The sequence below is a fragment of the Dysidea avara genome, chromosome 2 (assembly GCF_963678975.1).
Source record: "Dysidea avara chromosome 2, odDysAvar1.4, whole genome shotgun sequence".
Lineage (NCBI taxonomy): Eukaryota > Metazoa > Porifera > Demospongiae > Dictyoceratida > Dysideidae > Dysidea > Dysidea avara.
In genome coordinates, this window is record NC_089273.1 from 48,705,102 (window position 1) to 48,718,824 (window position 13,723).

At 41.8% G+C, this 13,723-nt stretch overlaps 2 protein-coding genes and 1 long non-coding RNA gene across 3 annotated transcripts; 1 reads left to right on the forward strand and 2 right to left on the reverse strand.

The window, feature by feature from the left end:
• Positions 1–700: 700 nt before the first annotated feature.
• LOC136248182 (E3 SUMO-protein ligase ZBED1-like) lies at positions 701–2,329 on the reverse strand. Its single transcript, XM_066039996.1, has one exon. It carries the CDS (start codon positions 2,327–2,329, stop codon positions 701–703), a length of 1,629 nt encoding a protein of 542 aa, XP_065896068.1.
• Positions 2,330–6,336: 4,007 nt separating this feature from the next.
• LOC136248183 (uncharacterized) lies at positions 6,337–11,778 on the forward strand. Its single transcript, XM_066039997.1, has one exon. It carries the CDS (start codon positions 6,337–6,339, stop codon positions 11,776–11,778), a length of 5,442 nt encoding a protein of 1,813 aa, XP_065896069.1.
• A 525-nt stretch (positions 11,779–12,303) lies between these two features.
• LOC136246173 (uncharacterized) lies at positions 12,304–13,298 on the reverse strand. The gene is made up of 4 exons (XR_010696282.1): positions 13,246–13,298; positions 13,104–13,192; positions 12,948–13,057; positions 12,304–12,896 (listed from the first exon to the last, which is right to left on the reverse strand). It is a non-coding gene; the product is annotated as an uncharacterized lncRNA (long non-coding RNA).
• Positions 13,299–13,723: the final 425 nt, after the last annotated feature.

The window sequence follows — 13,723 nt, forward strand, 5'->3', positions numbered from 1 at the left end:
TATTATGATATATGATACTACTAATTTTCATAAGGATAAAAAATAGTCCAATTTTGCGTGTGCAGTTTTTCATGTACAAGAATCTGGTTTAAATTGCAAGAATGAAAGTTTTGTGAATTTTTTCTGATATTTTCAACCAATTATTGAATTTTTTCTCTCGAAATGTAAAATTTTGGAAGATAAGTTACAAGATTTACAAATTACATACCAATTTTGCAAGTTTTAAGTCAAAATTGTATTTTTCAAAATAAAATAGAACATGTTTTAAACGATTGCGTCTACCAATACAGCAGTACCCTGCTATAGAAAAGGTGCGTTCTATTGGAGCACTAGATGCAGGTACTACCATTAAGTCTATTGCTAAGCGAAAAAGATTTGGTAATGTAGTTTCTAACTCTAACCAAAATGTAAGAGCGTCTTTTTTACTGGACGTTGGTATGTTGAACCGCAATTCATAAAATCTCTCAATTTCACTTTCAGCAGTAGTTGCAGCTATACCTTTGTCAACCTGGTGTGCTTCTCGTAATCTTTGGCTTATGATACTGGATAAGTGATGAAATTTCTTTAGAGGAGGTTGTTTATCACTATTTGCTACCACAGACACAGTTTCTGTGCTTCCTGACTCAAGGGTGGTGTCAGTAAATTCTGATATTTCAGTTTTCAATGCAACTATAAGATGTGCCTTTACCACTGTGGTCTGTTAATCATTCAAAATTAGCGTGAATTTTGGATCCAGAAATGTTGCAACTAAGTAATACACATCAAATCCAGCTGCAGAGGGATTCACATATTTATCAAAATGGCTTTTCAGCTCATTGTTCAACCTTTTTGATATGGTAGCCATTCCAAGCTTTGTAGATATCTCTTCCAAGTGATACTGTAATTCTACTACAATAGGTACAACTGATGATATAGTGGTATATTCTTCCCCACTACACAGAGTTGTGTATTCTGCAAAGGGTTGCAGCAATTCTTGAATATTTTCTAGAACTTTCCATTCACTGTTCTGCAAACTATCCCAGCTGTGCTCAACAAGAACTTGTATAACAGAAGCCTTGACTGTTAAAAATCGATTAATCAGTAGATATGTAGAGCTCCACCTAGTTGGGCAATCTCCTAGTAGTTTTAAGCCAGCATTTGCATTCAGTTTTTCAGTTGCTTTTGTTGATTTGTTAAATTTGCTTACTATATTCTTGGCTTTTTTAATGGTGTGTCTAAATACACTACACTCATCAAATTTACTGACAACCAGTTGTAATGAATGGGCAAAGCAACTAAGCCTCCTATATCCAACAAATGCTATTTCATGTTCAAATTCATTTTCATCGAACTCTCTTTCTTGTTCATACATGTCTTGTTGATGTGATTCTTCGATGGTTTTTTCCTGATCAGGCAAAGAATCGTCTAAGCTGCCAATGTCCAATACATCTACGTTATCTGTATCACACAATTCAAAATCTTCCTCATCATCACCTTCAATTTGCATATTTTCTTTTTGTTGTAGCTGTAGAATTTTGAAAGCCTTCACCATGTTGCTCCCATTATCAGTTATTATGCTTCCAATCTTGTGATCAGGAATGCTCCAATCTTTGAAGATTTGCAAAACAATCTTTAATACTTTCTCTCCTGTATGAGGGCTTGGCATGCGTTTCACTGCTAAAGTGACATTGTGACGCTTGTGACTGGCAAAGAAATGAGCAGTGACACTTAAGAAGCAGTCATTCCTTCTTGCTCCATATGTCAGTACAAAAAAATTTACTTTTCTAGCTTGCAACATGTGGGACAAAATATTGCCTTTTAAATCTATTAGCACTTCGTCTATCTTCTTTGACATCATATTCCTAGATGGAATAGAGTACCTACTGTCTAATTCCGTGATTAGTGAAGAGAAAGTTGGATCCTCAACCAAGCTAATAGGAGCACTAGATGCTGCTAAAAATATAGATAACTTTTTTGTGATAACCTTACATTTAGGATCTTCATTGTTATACAGCTTGGGCCTCTTAAGAAAAGTAGTGATTTGTAGTTGATTACTTTCCATTGAAAAATTACAGGCAGCATTAGCTCTAGTACATGACTTCTTTTCATTTTCTTTCTCTTTGTTTTGCTTTTCCTTCTTAATTACCTCATCATAGGCTTCTCTATGTGATGATTTTAAATGCAACTTTAGGTTTGTGCTAAATTTTCCTGAGAAGGTTTTCTCACACTTAGTCTTAGTTACTACATTTGTTATAACCTCACATTTGCTCTTTTTAGCACTTTCATCATAGCTGAAATAATCCCACACTGGACTTGTTTTAGGTCTTCCAGTTACTGCTCGATCACTCATTGCTATCATTCAAAGTCAACTAGTTTTAGAGCTTAATTTACAAGTGAATGAAATAAGTGGTTGGTAGCAAGTTATTTATGCCTTGGCTGACCCATCCCATAGTACATCTGCTTGTTGTGTTGTTTACACCTTCACAGAATGCATGGTAGCTAACTCCACCTGGTTAGTTAATTGCATGCTTTTCATAGATATATCCTATCTAATCAAAAACAGCCAAGCTGTAAAAAAAGGAGTGCGGCCCTTGAAAAGGCTATGGTGAAAAAAGATGTGAAATCCAAGGTGGCGGCCAAGAAATGGCTGTGATGGTAGGTTAATGGTAAAAATTTTAATAACTACAATTCAGGTGAATTTGGTGCCGCTTGGTCAATTGGCACAAAATTCACCTGAATTGTCGTTATTAAAATTTTTACCATTAACCTACCATCACAGCCATTTCTTGGCCACCACCTTGGATTTCACATCTTTTTTCACCATAGCCTTTTCAAGGGCCGCACTCCTTTTTTTACAGCTTGGCTGTTTTTGATTAGATTTCACTTCTTTTTGTATTTGTATACCCCAAAGCCGGCCTATGGCCAGCTTTGGGGCTTTTTAACCTATATATTTTTCTTTACCACAGGAAAAAGAAAAAGATGAAGCAGATTTTATGAATACTGTAACTCATTCTGATTTTATCAGTAAATGTATATATATATAATGCATATATCAAAAGTTCATAATATAAAAAGAGAGCATATATTTATTACATGTCAATTAATCCCCACAGGATAATTTGCAGCTGATCTCTCTACTGGGTGACTTGAAATGTAGCTGAACACTCTACAGGGTGATCTGCTTGTACGTAGATGAACTCTTTACAGGATTCTCTCTACACGGTGACTTGACTCTAGCTGAACTCTCTACAGGGTTATCTGTTTGTAGTTGAATTCTCCACAGGGTGATTTGTTTGCAGCTGAACTCTCTACAAGGTAACTTCTTCTAGCTGATCTGTCTACAGGGTGACTTGTTTCTAGCTGGTCTCTCTACAGGGCGATTTGTTTGTAGCTGACTTCTCTACAGGGTGATGTGTTTGCAGCTGAACTCTCTACATGGTGGTTGCTTTGTAGCTGAACTCTCTGAAAGGTGACTTCTTCTAGCTGAACTCTCTACAGGGTGATCTTTTCATAGCTGAACTCTCTACAGGATGATTTGTTTGCAGCTGAACTCTCTACATGATGATTGCTTTGTAGCTGAACTCTCTACAGGGTGATTTGTTTGTAGCTGAAATCCCTACAAGGTAACTTCTTTTAGCTGATCTTTCTAGAGGGCGATTTGTTTGTAGCTGAGTTCTCTACAGGGAGTTTGTTTGCAGCTGAATTCTCTACATGGTGGTTTCTTTATAGCTGAAATCTCTACAAGGTGACTTCTTCTAGCTGATCTCTCTACAGGGTGATTTGTTTGTAGCTGAACTCTCTACAGGTGATTTGTTTGTAGCTGAACTCTCTACAAGGTGATACTTCTAGGTGATCTCTCTACAGGATGACTTAATTGTTTCTAGCTGAACTCTGTACAGGGTGACTTGTTTCTAGCTGATCTCTCTACAGGGTGATTTGTTTGCAGCTGAACTCTCTACATGGTAGTTTCTTTGTAGCTGAACTCTCTACAATGTGACTTCTTCTAGCTGAACTCTCTATATACAAGGTGACTTGTTTCTAGCTAGCTAATCTCTCTACAGGGTGACTTGTTTCTAGCTGAACTCTCTACAGGTTATTTGTTTGTAGCTGAACTCTCTACAAGGTGATACTCCTAGGTGATCTCTCTACAGGATGACTTGTTTCTAACTGAACTCTCAACAGGGTGATCTGTTCGTAGCTGAACTTTCTACTGGGTGATTTGTTTGTAGCTGAACTCTCTACATGGTAGTTTCTTTGTAGCTGAACTCTCTACAATGTGACTTCTTCTAGCTGAACTCTCTACAAGGTGACTTGTTTCTAGCTGATCTCTCTACAGGGTGACTTGTTTCTAGCTGAACTCTCTACAGGTTATTTGTTCGTAGCTGAACTCTCTACATGGTGGTTTCGTTGTAGCTGAACTCTCTACAAGGTAACTTCTTCTAGCTGATCTTTGTACAGGGCATATTTGTTTGTAGCTGAGTTCTCTACAGGGTGATTTGTTTGCAGCTGAACTCTCTACATGGGAGTTTCATTGTAGCTGAACTCTCTACAATGTGACTTCTTCTAGCTGAACTCTCTACAGGGTGACTTGTTTCTAGCTGATCTCTCTACAGGGTGACTTATTTCTAGCTGAACTCTCTACAGGTGATTTGTTTGCAGCTGAACTCTCTACATGGTGGTTTCTTTGTAGCTGAACTCTCTACAAGGTAACTTCTTCTAGCTGATCTTTTTACAGGGCATGTTTGTTTGTAGCTGAGTTCTCTACAGGGTGATTTGTTTGCAGCTGAACTCTCTACATGATGGTTTCTTTGTAGCTGAACTCTCTACAAGGTGACTTCTTCTAGCTGATCTTTCTACAGGGTGACTTGTTTCTAGCTGAACTCTCTACAGGTTATTTGTTCGTAGCTGAACTCTCTACATGGTGGTTTCGTTGTAGCTGAACTCTCTACAAGGTAACTTCTTCTAGCTGATCTTTGTACAGGGCATATTTGTTTGTAGCTGAGTTCTCTATAGGGTGATTTGTTTGCAGCTGAACTCTCTACATGGGAGTTTCATTGTAACTGAACTCTCTACAATGTGACTTCTTCTAGCTGAACTCTCTACAGGGTGACTTGTTTCTAGCTGATCTCTCTACAGGGTGACTTATTTCTAGCTGAACTCTCTACAGGTGATTTGTTTGCAGCTGAACTCTCTACATGGTGGTTTCTTTGTAGCTGAACTCTCTACAAGGTAACTTCTTCTAGCTGATCTTTTTACAGGGCATGTTTGTTTGTAGCTGAGTTCTCTACAGGGTGATTTGTTTGCAGCTGAACTCTCTACATGATGGTTTCTTTGTAGCTGAACTCTCTACAAGGTGACTTCTTCTAGCTGATCTTTCTACAGGGTCATTTGTTTGTAGCTGAATTCTCTACAGGGTGACTTGTTTCTAGCTGATCTCTGTACAGGGTGACTTGTTCCTAGCTGAACTCTCTACAGGTGATTTGTTTGCAGCTAAACTCTCTTACATGGTGGTTTCTTTGTAGCTGAACTCACTACAAGGTGACTTCTTCTAGCTGATCTCTCTACAAGATGACTTGTTTCTAACTGAACTCTCTACAGTGTAATCTGTTCATAGCGGAACTTTCTTCTGGGTGATTTGTTTGCAGCTGAACTCTTTGCATGATTGTTTCTTTGTAACTGAACTCTCTACAAGGTAACTTCTTCTAGCTGATCTCTCTACAGGGCAATTTGTTTGAGCTGAACTCTCTACATGATGGTTTCTTTGTAGCTGAACTCTCTATTAGGTACCTTCTTCTAGCTGATCTGACTACAGGGTGACTTGTTTGTAGCTGAATTCCCTACAGAATAACTTGCAATATAATATAATTGAGTAAATTATAAATGCAGCTGAATGCTTTATTAGGGTGACTGTTCTATTAGAGTATCTCGATCTCTCATTTGCTACACGTAGTTGCCTTTCGAATCATAACTCAGTGGTTTGTAATCCGATTCTTCTGTACTAATGCAAGGACTTTCTATGATGATTATTCCAGCTACAGACTGATGTTCAGCTCATTGCTCCAAGCGGTTTGCCCGATAGACACGAAAACTAATGTAAGGTGATTAATGATAGTAGTATCCGGAGCAGGACGGAGCTGAGAGGACAGTCACGGAAATCGCGGGAAGCGGCCTCGTGTCAAGAGAAAGACTGACAATATAGGGATCGTAGAAGTGAAGTCGTGATTGTTATATGATTGTTAATGAATTATTGAATCAAGCATTACAACTTGGAGGTCCTACCGAGATCCCTGAGGCCGACATTGACGGATTGAGTAATCTACCAGAAGTAAATTTCGTCCTATCACCCTGCAAGACATAATGGATAGCAGTACAGTGGAATACCCGTGCGTGACGTGCCGGCATGAAGTGGAGGAGTCCAACGCGGCACTGGTGTGTGACCTTTGTGACAGGTGGGAGCACGTGGCGTGTATCAGGCAATGTGATAAGTTGTCTGAACCATTGTATAATGCTCTAGTTGGTTGTCGTACTAAGGCAATTATGTATGTGTGCTCCGCATGTCGAAGAGAAGGGTCAGTAGCAAAGAAATTGCTACGATATGAGGTTGAATGTGCACGTGCGAATGACGAGCGGCTGGCCAGCGCGCGTCAATTAGCGGAACGTGACTCGTTGATTAATGAACTGCGTAGTGATAAGCAGTTGTTAGGTGCACGGTGTGCTGCTCTTGATCGGGAAGTAACCAGGCTCCGTGAGGAGGTAGAGAGGTTGACTGTTACAACTCCAGTGGTGCAGCCAGATGTTGGAGAAATTGAAGCACCAGAGTCCAGTGAGTCCTCAGACAATGAGAGCACTTCAGAAACAAATGAAACCACTAGTCACCCACCATCACAGCATGGTAGGAGGCATCTCGATCCCCACCCCCCTGGTTTTCGAGCACTGTGCACACGCCTTGAGAAGTTCAGTGGTAGAACTGGTGACAATGATTTTGAGGTATGGGTGGAAGACTTTAAAGAAGCAACAACAGACTGTGGCTGGAATGATCAGCTGCGAGCAAGGTGGTTTGCATGGTTTCTGGCTGGCCCCGCCAAGTCAACTTGGCAGAGGACACTGACATCAGAAGACAAGAAATCCTGGAGCAGAATTGTAGAAGTATATCGTGGTCAATATGGAGTACACTTAGACCCACGTACGGCATATCAGAGATGCCATGAATTACAGTATTCTCAATTTGGGTCAGCCCAGGGTTTACTTGATGCCATGCGAGATTACCAGAGAATGGCTCCCACCAAGCTCACTGATGAGGTATTGGAGTCCATATTGTGGAACAAGGCACCCCTAGAACTGCAGAAGGAAATTAAGGAAATAACTGTAGGGTCGGTCCAGGAACTCTTGCACAAGTTACTTAAAGCAGAGGCCACTGTGCAGGAGAGAGACCGCCGTAGCAAGGAGAGAGAAGCTACCAGCCAACCACGAAGAGCGATCCCTGAGCACAGGCCAAGCAAACTTCCAGTGGTGAAGACCAGTGCAACTCAGAAGGACCAATTAAGAGAGCCAGCAACCACTGCCAGACAAGGGAGTGAAATGAGTTTAAAGCATGTGAAGTGTTTTAATTGTCAGGAGAAGGGCCATCTAGCCAAATCCTGTCCACATGGAAAGAAGAAAGGAGCCCACAGAATGACAATAGAGGAACCCAGAGAAATAGAGCCTATAGAGAAGGAACAGTACAGTTCAGAAGGGCAGCCTAGTCAGGTGACACCAGAGGAGAGTAGTGAAGTGCAGGAAGACCCATGGATACGCACAGTGACGGTCGGTGAAAACATTGCTGAGGCCACCCCAGAACAGTCCTGTAACCAGAGAGGGCCAACTTACAAAGTAGACCTTGTTGTAGATGGAGTGAAAACGAGAGGATTTTTGGACCATGGGGCACAAGTTTCTTTAGTGAGGAAAGAACTACTGCCAGCAATAAGGAAAGCCAATGATTGGTCACTACAGGAGAGTCACAAGAGGAACCTTGAGATGGGCACACAGCCTGTGGGTGCTGCTGGTATTGCTCTAGGAACTATTGGTTTAGTTTCTCTACAAGTTAAAGTGGAGGAGACTGGGGTTTGTAAGGAGGTACCATGTCATGTGTTGGCATCTGAGAAACCAATTTGGAAAGGGGAGCTACGCAATTGTGGCTTAATCCTAGGCACCAATGCTCTGGTGGGTCTTGGTTTTAGAGTCATCCATGTCAATGGAATGGAAGTACATCCACAGTATGATAATGGTGAGTCACAGCACATAGTAAGTAGAGCTAGTGTACTACAGGTTACCCTTGGAAGAGAGCTCCGCCTGGGCCCCTGGCAGACCAAAGCAGTGTGTGTTCAAGTAGACCCTAACCAAGAGTCAATCTCTGTTGGTCTTGTGTCACCAAGTGAGTGCACTATGGCACAGTTTGGATGTGATTTCACTGAACAGTTGTGGCAGCAAGGAGAAGCTAAGCCACGAGTGATGGTGACTAATTGGAACAGTAGTACAGTAGTAATTGGCGAGGGTACAGTTGTAGGTACCATTGAGGAAGTAAGTCCAGTGGACCAAGCCGACCCTGTGTGGGAAGAGGCACCAGTACCTGACACAGTTGTGAGAATGTGTACATCACAAATGGAACATCGCCAGACAGAACTGCGTTCCCAGTTATTGGTAGGAGATGCTTGCTCAACAGATGAGAAAGAGACCTTGTTGCAGCTTTTATTGACGAAACACCAGGTGTTCGCCCTATCTGATGGTGAACTCGGAGAAACAGATCTTGTACAACACAAGATAGAGATGAAGGAAGTGGTTCCCTTCAGAACAGCCCCTCGTAGGTTGCCGTATGCTTTACGTGCAGAGTTAGAGACAGAGTTGACCAGGCTAGAGGCAACAGGTTGTATTGAGCAATCCACAAGCCCATATGCTTCGGGATTAGTATTGGTAAGGAAGAAAGATGGTAGTCTCCGTGTTTGTGTTGACTACAGAGGTATCAACAAGGACACCATTCCGGATTGTTACCCTATTCCCCGGATTGACGACTTGATCGACACAGTGGGCAGGCAGAAGGGCCAGTGGTTCACTACCCTAGATTTGATGAAGGGGTATCATCAGATAAGGATGGATCCTGATTCCAAGAGTAAGACGGCATTCACTTGTCATATGGGTTTGTACCAGTATCGGAGGATGCCATTCGGACTAACCAATGCTCCTGCGACGTTTCAACGTCTGATGAACCAACTCTTCAGTGGTAACATATGGAACTTTGTGTTTGTGTATTTAGATGATCTGTTAATTGTGTCCAGATCTTTCCAGGAGCACCTAGAACATGTGGAGAAGGTACTGACAAGACTAGAGGAGGCTGGGCTGAGACTTAAACCTAGTAAATGTGCGTTTGCACAAGAGAAGGTGGAGTACCTGGGACACACATTGTCAGCCAGTGGAGTGAGTCCTAATGATAAGAAGGTCCAAGCTGTGAGGAACTTCCCTACTCCCCAGTGTTGTAAGGATGTGAAGGGTTTCCTGGGGCTTGTGAATTTTTATAGGAGGCATGTGCCCAATCTAGCAGCTGTGGCTAGACCACTGACTGCCTTGACTAGGAAGGACCCAGCTACTGGAGGAACAGTACAGTTCAATTGGAGTGATGGCTGTGAGAGAGCTTTTCAGGAGCTCAAGGAGAGGTTAGCAACAGCACCTGTGTTGCATCCACCTGATTTGTCGAAGCCTTTTTATGTATGGACTGATGCCAGCTTATTGGGTTTTGGTGCTGTGTTGGAACAGTTGGATGATCAAGGCCGGAGGCATCCTATTGCGTATGCCAGTAGGCAGACTAACCCAGCGGAAGCTAAGTATGCACCTACACAGTTAGAGGTGGCTGCGTTGGTTTACTCTGTGGAACATTTTGAGGTGTACTTGCTTGGCAATGAGTTTACTGTGTACACCGATCACCAGTCATTGGTCAGTGCGTTCCTAGTGCATTTGAAGAGTCAAACCAAGGGTTTACTTGCACGATGGTATCTAAGGTTAGCTAGATTCTTACCAAAGATGAGACTGGAGCACAAGCCTGGTACAGTTAACACTGCTGCTGATGCCCTATCTAGAGCCCCAATACTAGGAGGACAGCTGACTGACCAACAGACAATTGGACATGATAATGTAGTGTTACATGTGACAGAAAATAATAGATCAGGTATGGAGCAGGTACAACAAGAACAGAGACAAGACCCTGTATTGGCCAAGTTAATTGACTACCTGAGGGATGGAACGCTGCCTGAGGATTCTAGTGAAGCTCAGCGAGTGTCGGTTCAAGGCAAGAAGGGATACTATGTTGTTGATAACATCCTGTATTATGAGGGTACAGACATGCCAGGGAGACGCCGTTTAGTAGTCCCCAACCATCTGAGAGAGAGGATTCTTGATGAGCACCACGACTCGTGTTTTGCTGGACATTTTGCTGCCAAGAAGATGAAGCAAAGGGTGAGTCAGTATTTTTATTGGGATGGCATGAATGCTCAAGTACACAAGAAGTGTGCCTCATGTGTAGTGTGTGCGTCTGTTAAAGGACAAGGGTTCAGAGGGAAACCACCACTAGTGAGCATTCCGGTAGGGGGTGTCTTTGAATGTGTCGGCATGGATTTTGTGGAGTTTGACCTCAGCTCTTCTGGGAACAGGTATGCTCTAGTCTTTCAAGACTATTTGAGTAAGTGGCCTGAGGTGTATGCAGTGGCAAATAGGAAGGCTGAGACTGTAGCACAGTGCCTATTAGATCTGATCTGGAAACATGGAGTGCCAAGGCGGATAATCCATGATAGAGCAGCTGAATTTCTGTCCAATGTACTACAGGAGACAGCACAGTTGATCGGCATAGAACAATTGCCTACGTCAGGAGGTCACCCTCAGACTGACGGCCTAGTTGAACGGTTCAACAGGACATTAAAACAGATGCTGCGGAAGCTAGTGAGTAAGGGTGGCAAGGATTGGGACAAGAAGCTTGGTCCCGTGTTGTTTGCGTACCGCACAACACCACATTCATCGTCGGGTGAAACTCCATTCTATCTGGTTAATGGAAGAGACCCAAATCTACCAAGTACATTGAGTTTTAGTGTGCCCCAAGTTAAGTACCCCGTGATAGAGACTGAATTCGGGAAGGAGCTGGCTAAGGAACTTAAGTATGCTCGAGAGCTGGCAAGGAAGAACATCCAATCTGCACAAAGGGCACAGAAACAGCATTATGACAGAGGTGTTAAAGATGTAGAGCTACAGGTAGGAGACCTTGTGATGTTGAAAGTGGAGCCGAGGTTTCGCTTGGACCGAGTCTACAAGGGACCATTTCAGATCAAGTCACTGACATCAACCAATGCAGTTATTGTGTTAAAGAGTGATGATAATGCTGAAGAGATGAATGTTTCACGACAACGACTGTCCAAGTGTAGACGAGAGATGGCTGAGGCAACCCCTTGGGTTGGACACTCAGGCAGGCTTAATAAGAGAAGACAAGTGAGGAGAAGGGAGCCCAAAGTAGCCACGCAACAGGAAGGAACTGTTGATGATTCACCAGAGGCTGCTACCACTGATTTAACACACTCCAAGTCCTCTACTACTACCACTACTAGGAGCGGACGCCAGGTTAGGTTACCTGCTAGATTCAGGGAACATGGAAAACTTCACCCAGGCTCAGCTTTGAAAAAGGGGGGAAGTTGTAAGGTGATTAATGATAGTAGTATCCGGAGCAGGACGGAGCTGAGAGGACAGTCACGGAAATCGCGGGAAGCGGCCTCGTGTCAAGAGAAAGACTGACAATATAGGGATCGTAGAAGTGAAGTCGTGATTGTTATATGATTGTTAATGAATTATTGAATCAAGCATTACATAATAGTTTTTTATTCATAAAAATCGATCGCGTAATTTTGACACAGGTCGGGTTTTGTGTCATATCTCTGTGGTGTTTGTCCCGATTCCTTTCAAACCACAAAAAGGCACTCCTACGATGCTTCACTGCAAAACTCCAGGAGTAGTCTGTCCAGATTACCCTTAGGAAATATCTGTTTACCTGGTGATATTCTGCTACAATAATCTGTTTCATTGTTTGCAGAATACTACAGAGGAAGTTCACATGCAAACTCTGAAATAGTCTAAGGGCAGAATTACCACAGAATATCTTAGACTTATGGACATAATTTAACTGAAATTTACATAGTATCACACATAATACTTCAGACTACTTACCATTAATTTTAATAGCATGAACTAGAATACTGTTCATAATATTATAGTAATTTGATAATGGTTAGTCAATGAATATGTAATAATACTGCTAATTATTAAATATGAATAATATATAAGATAACAAACACACACAGTACTACAGCTAAAGTCCAGTTAGCAAGATAAATAATGTTCTGAATCAGTTCTGTTGTCAGTCACTTATTGTCCCACATGCATACACCAGTAGCACTCTGTAGCCATTCATTCAGTTCTTCATCTGAACTGTCATCACTTTCATCAGACGATAATGTTTGGTCTTCTCTGTTACTGGTATCAGAGTTCTCTGGCTCACTAACTGGCAGTGGTCCCATTTCAGGGCTGGTGGTGCATAGATCATGATCAGGCAAGCTTAATTCAGTTGAACTTGCACAGATAGCCCAGGATGGAGCATTTTTGGGAATTGACCGAGCAGAGTATTCACCATTCCTTCGAGGCTTCAGTGGCCTAGAATCATCTTTGTTTTTGTTATATCTTTTATCAAGTTTCATTATCATCTTGGTAAGTTTGGGTGACCTCCACGACAGTGTACGTTTAATGAATGTTGTGCCATCCTCAGGGTCAGTTTCTTCATCTGACATGAACTTCTCACTTAGCAAGCTCATGATTTTAATTTCACTGCCAACAGCATATCGACTACGTCTTTCATGAAGCTGTTAAAAATAATATTTAAACTAAAATTATATTAAACCTATTATGCATACCCGCTATCGCCTCTGAAGAACTCTTGATTTTCTCTCTTTGACAAGTTTTTCTTCCTCTGATATGGGCTTTTGGAGCCTTACCAAATATTCATGGTATTTCTTAGCAGCATCTAGAATAAATAATAAATACAATTTTTATGCACATACTTAACTCACAAGCAATCTTTGTCCTATCAGGATAATCTTGCCCTTTTATTTTATTAACAAGGGTTTCGATTGTTGTTTTGTTATGTGGTGACTTCGCACTGTCAACATACATGTATTTTAAGATTTAGTAGAAATGAAATTGAGGTATCACCTTTCATCAGCCTTGAATTGCTCTCTTTCAAGAAGCGTGGCATGTACACTGCGTATATTATTGCAAGACAATAAACAACTTAACAATTCACTTGACAACTTACACTTAATCCACGAGGACTCTTTCGAGATTTGGGTTGTACTGTGACAGCTTGCTTTTGCTTTTCTAGAATTTTAATGCTGCTTTTCAGCTCCGAAAGCTGCTTTTCCTGTCTTTCATATTTCTGGTCCATGGTGGATAACTGAGCTTGAATGCCACTGAGAGACATGCTCATGGATTGCAGCATAGACATAAACACAGCTTGATCTTGATTGGAAGAATTGTATTCCAATCGAGATGGTGGAGAAGTGTGATGACGAGATGGTGTAACTCTCTGATCGCCTCTAGTAAATGTACCTCCACTATTGCCATAGAAATTAGTAGGATTTACTCCATTAGAGTCCGGATGCAGGTACCTAAATGAGTTAAGAAGAAAATT

Excerpts from the sequence above, each read along its gene's own strand:
- LOC136248182 (XM_066039996.1), bottom strand. The coding sequence starts at position 2,329 with ATGAGTGATCGAGCAGTAACTGGAAGACCTAAAACAAGTCCAGTGTGG.
- LOC136248183 (XM_066039997.1), top strand. The coding sequence starts at position 6,337 with ATGGATAGCAGTACAGTGGAATACCCGTGCGTGACGTGCCGGCATGAA.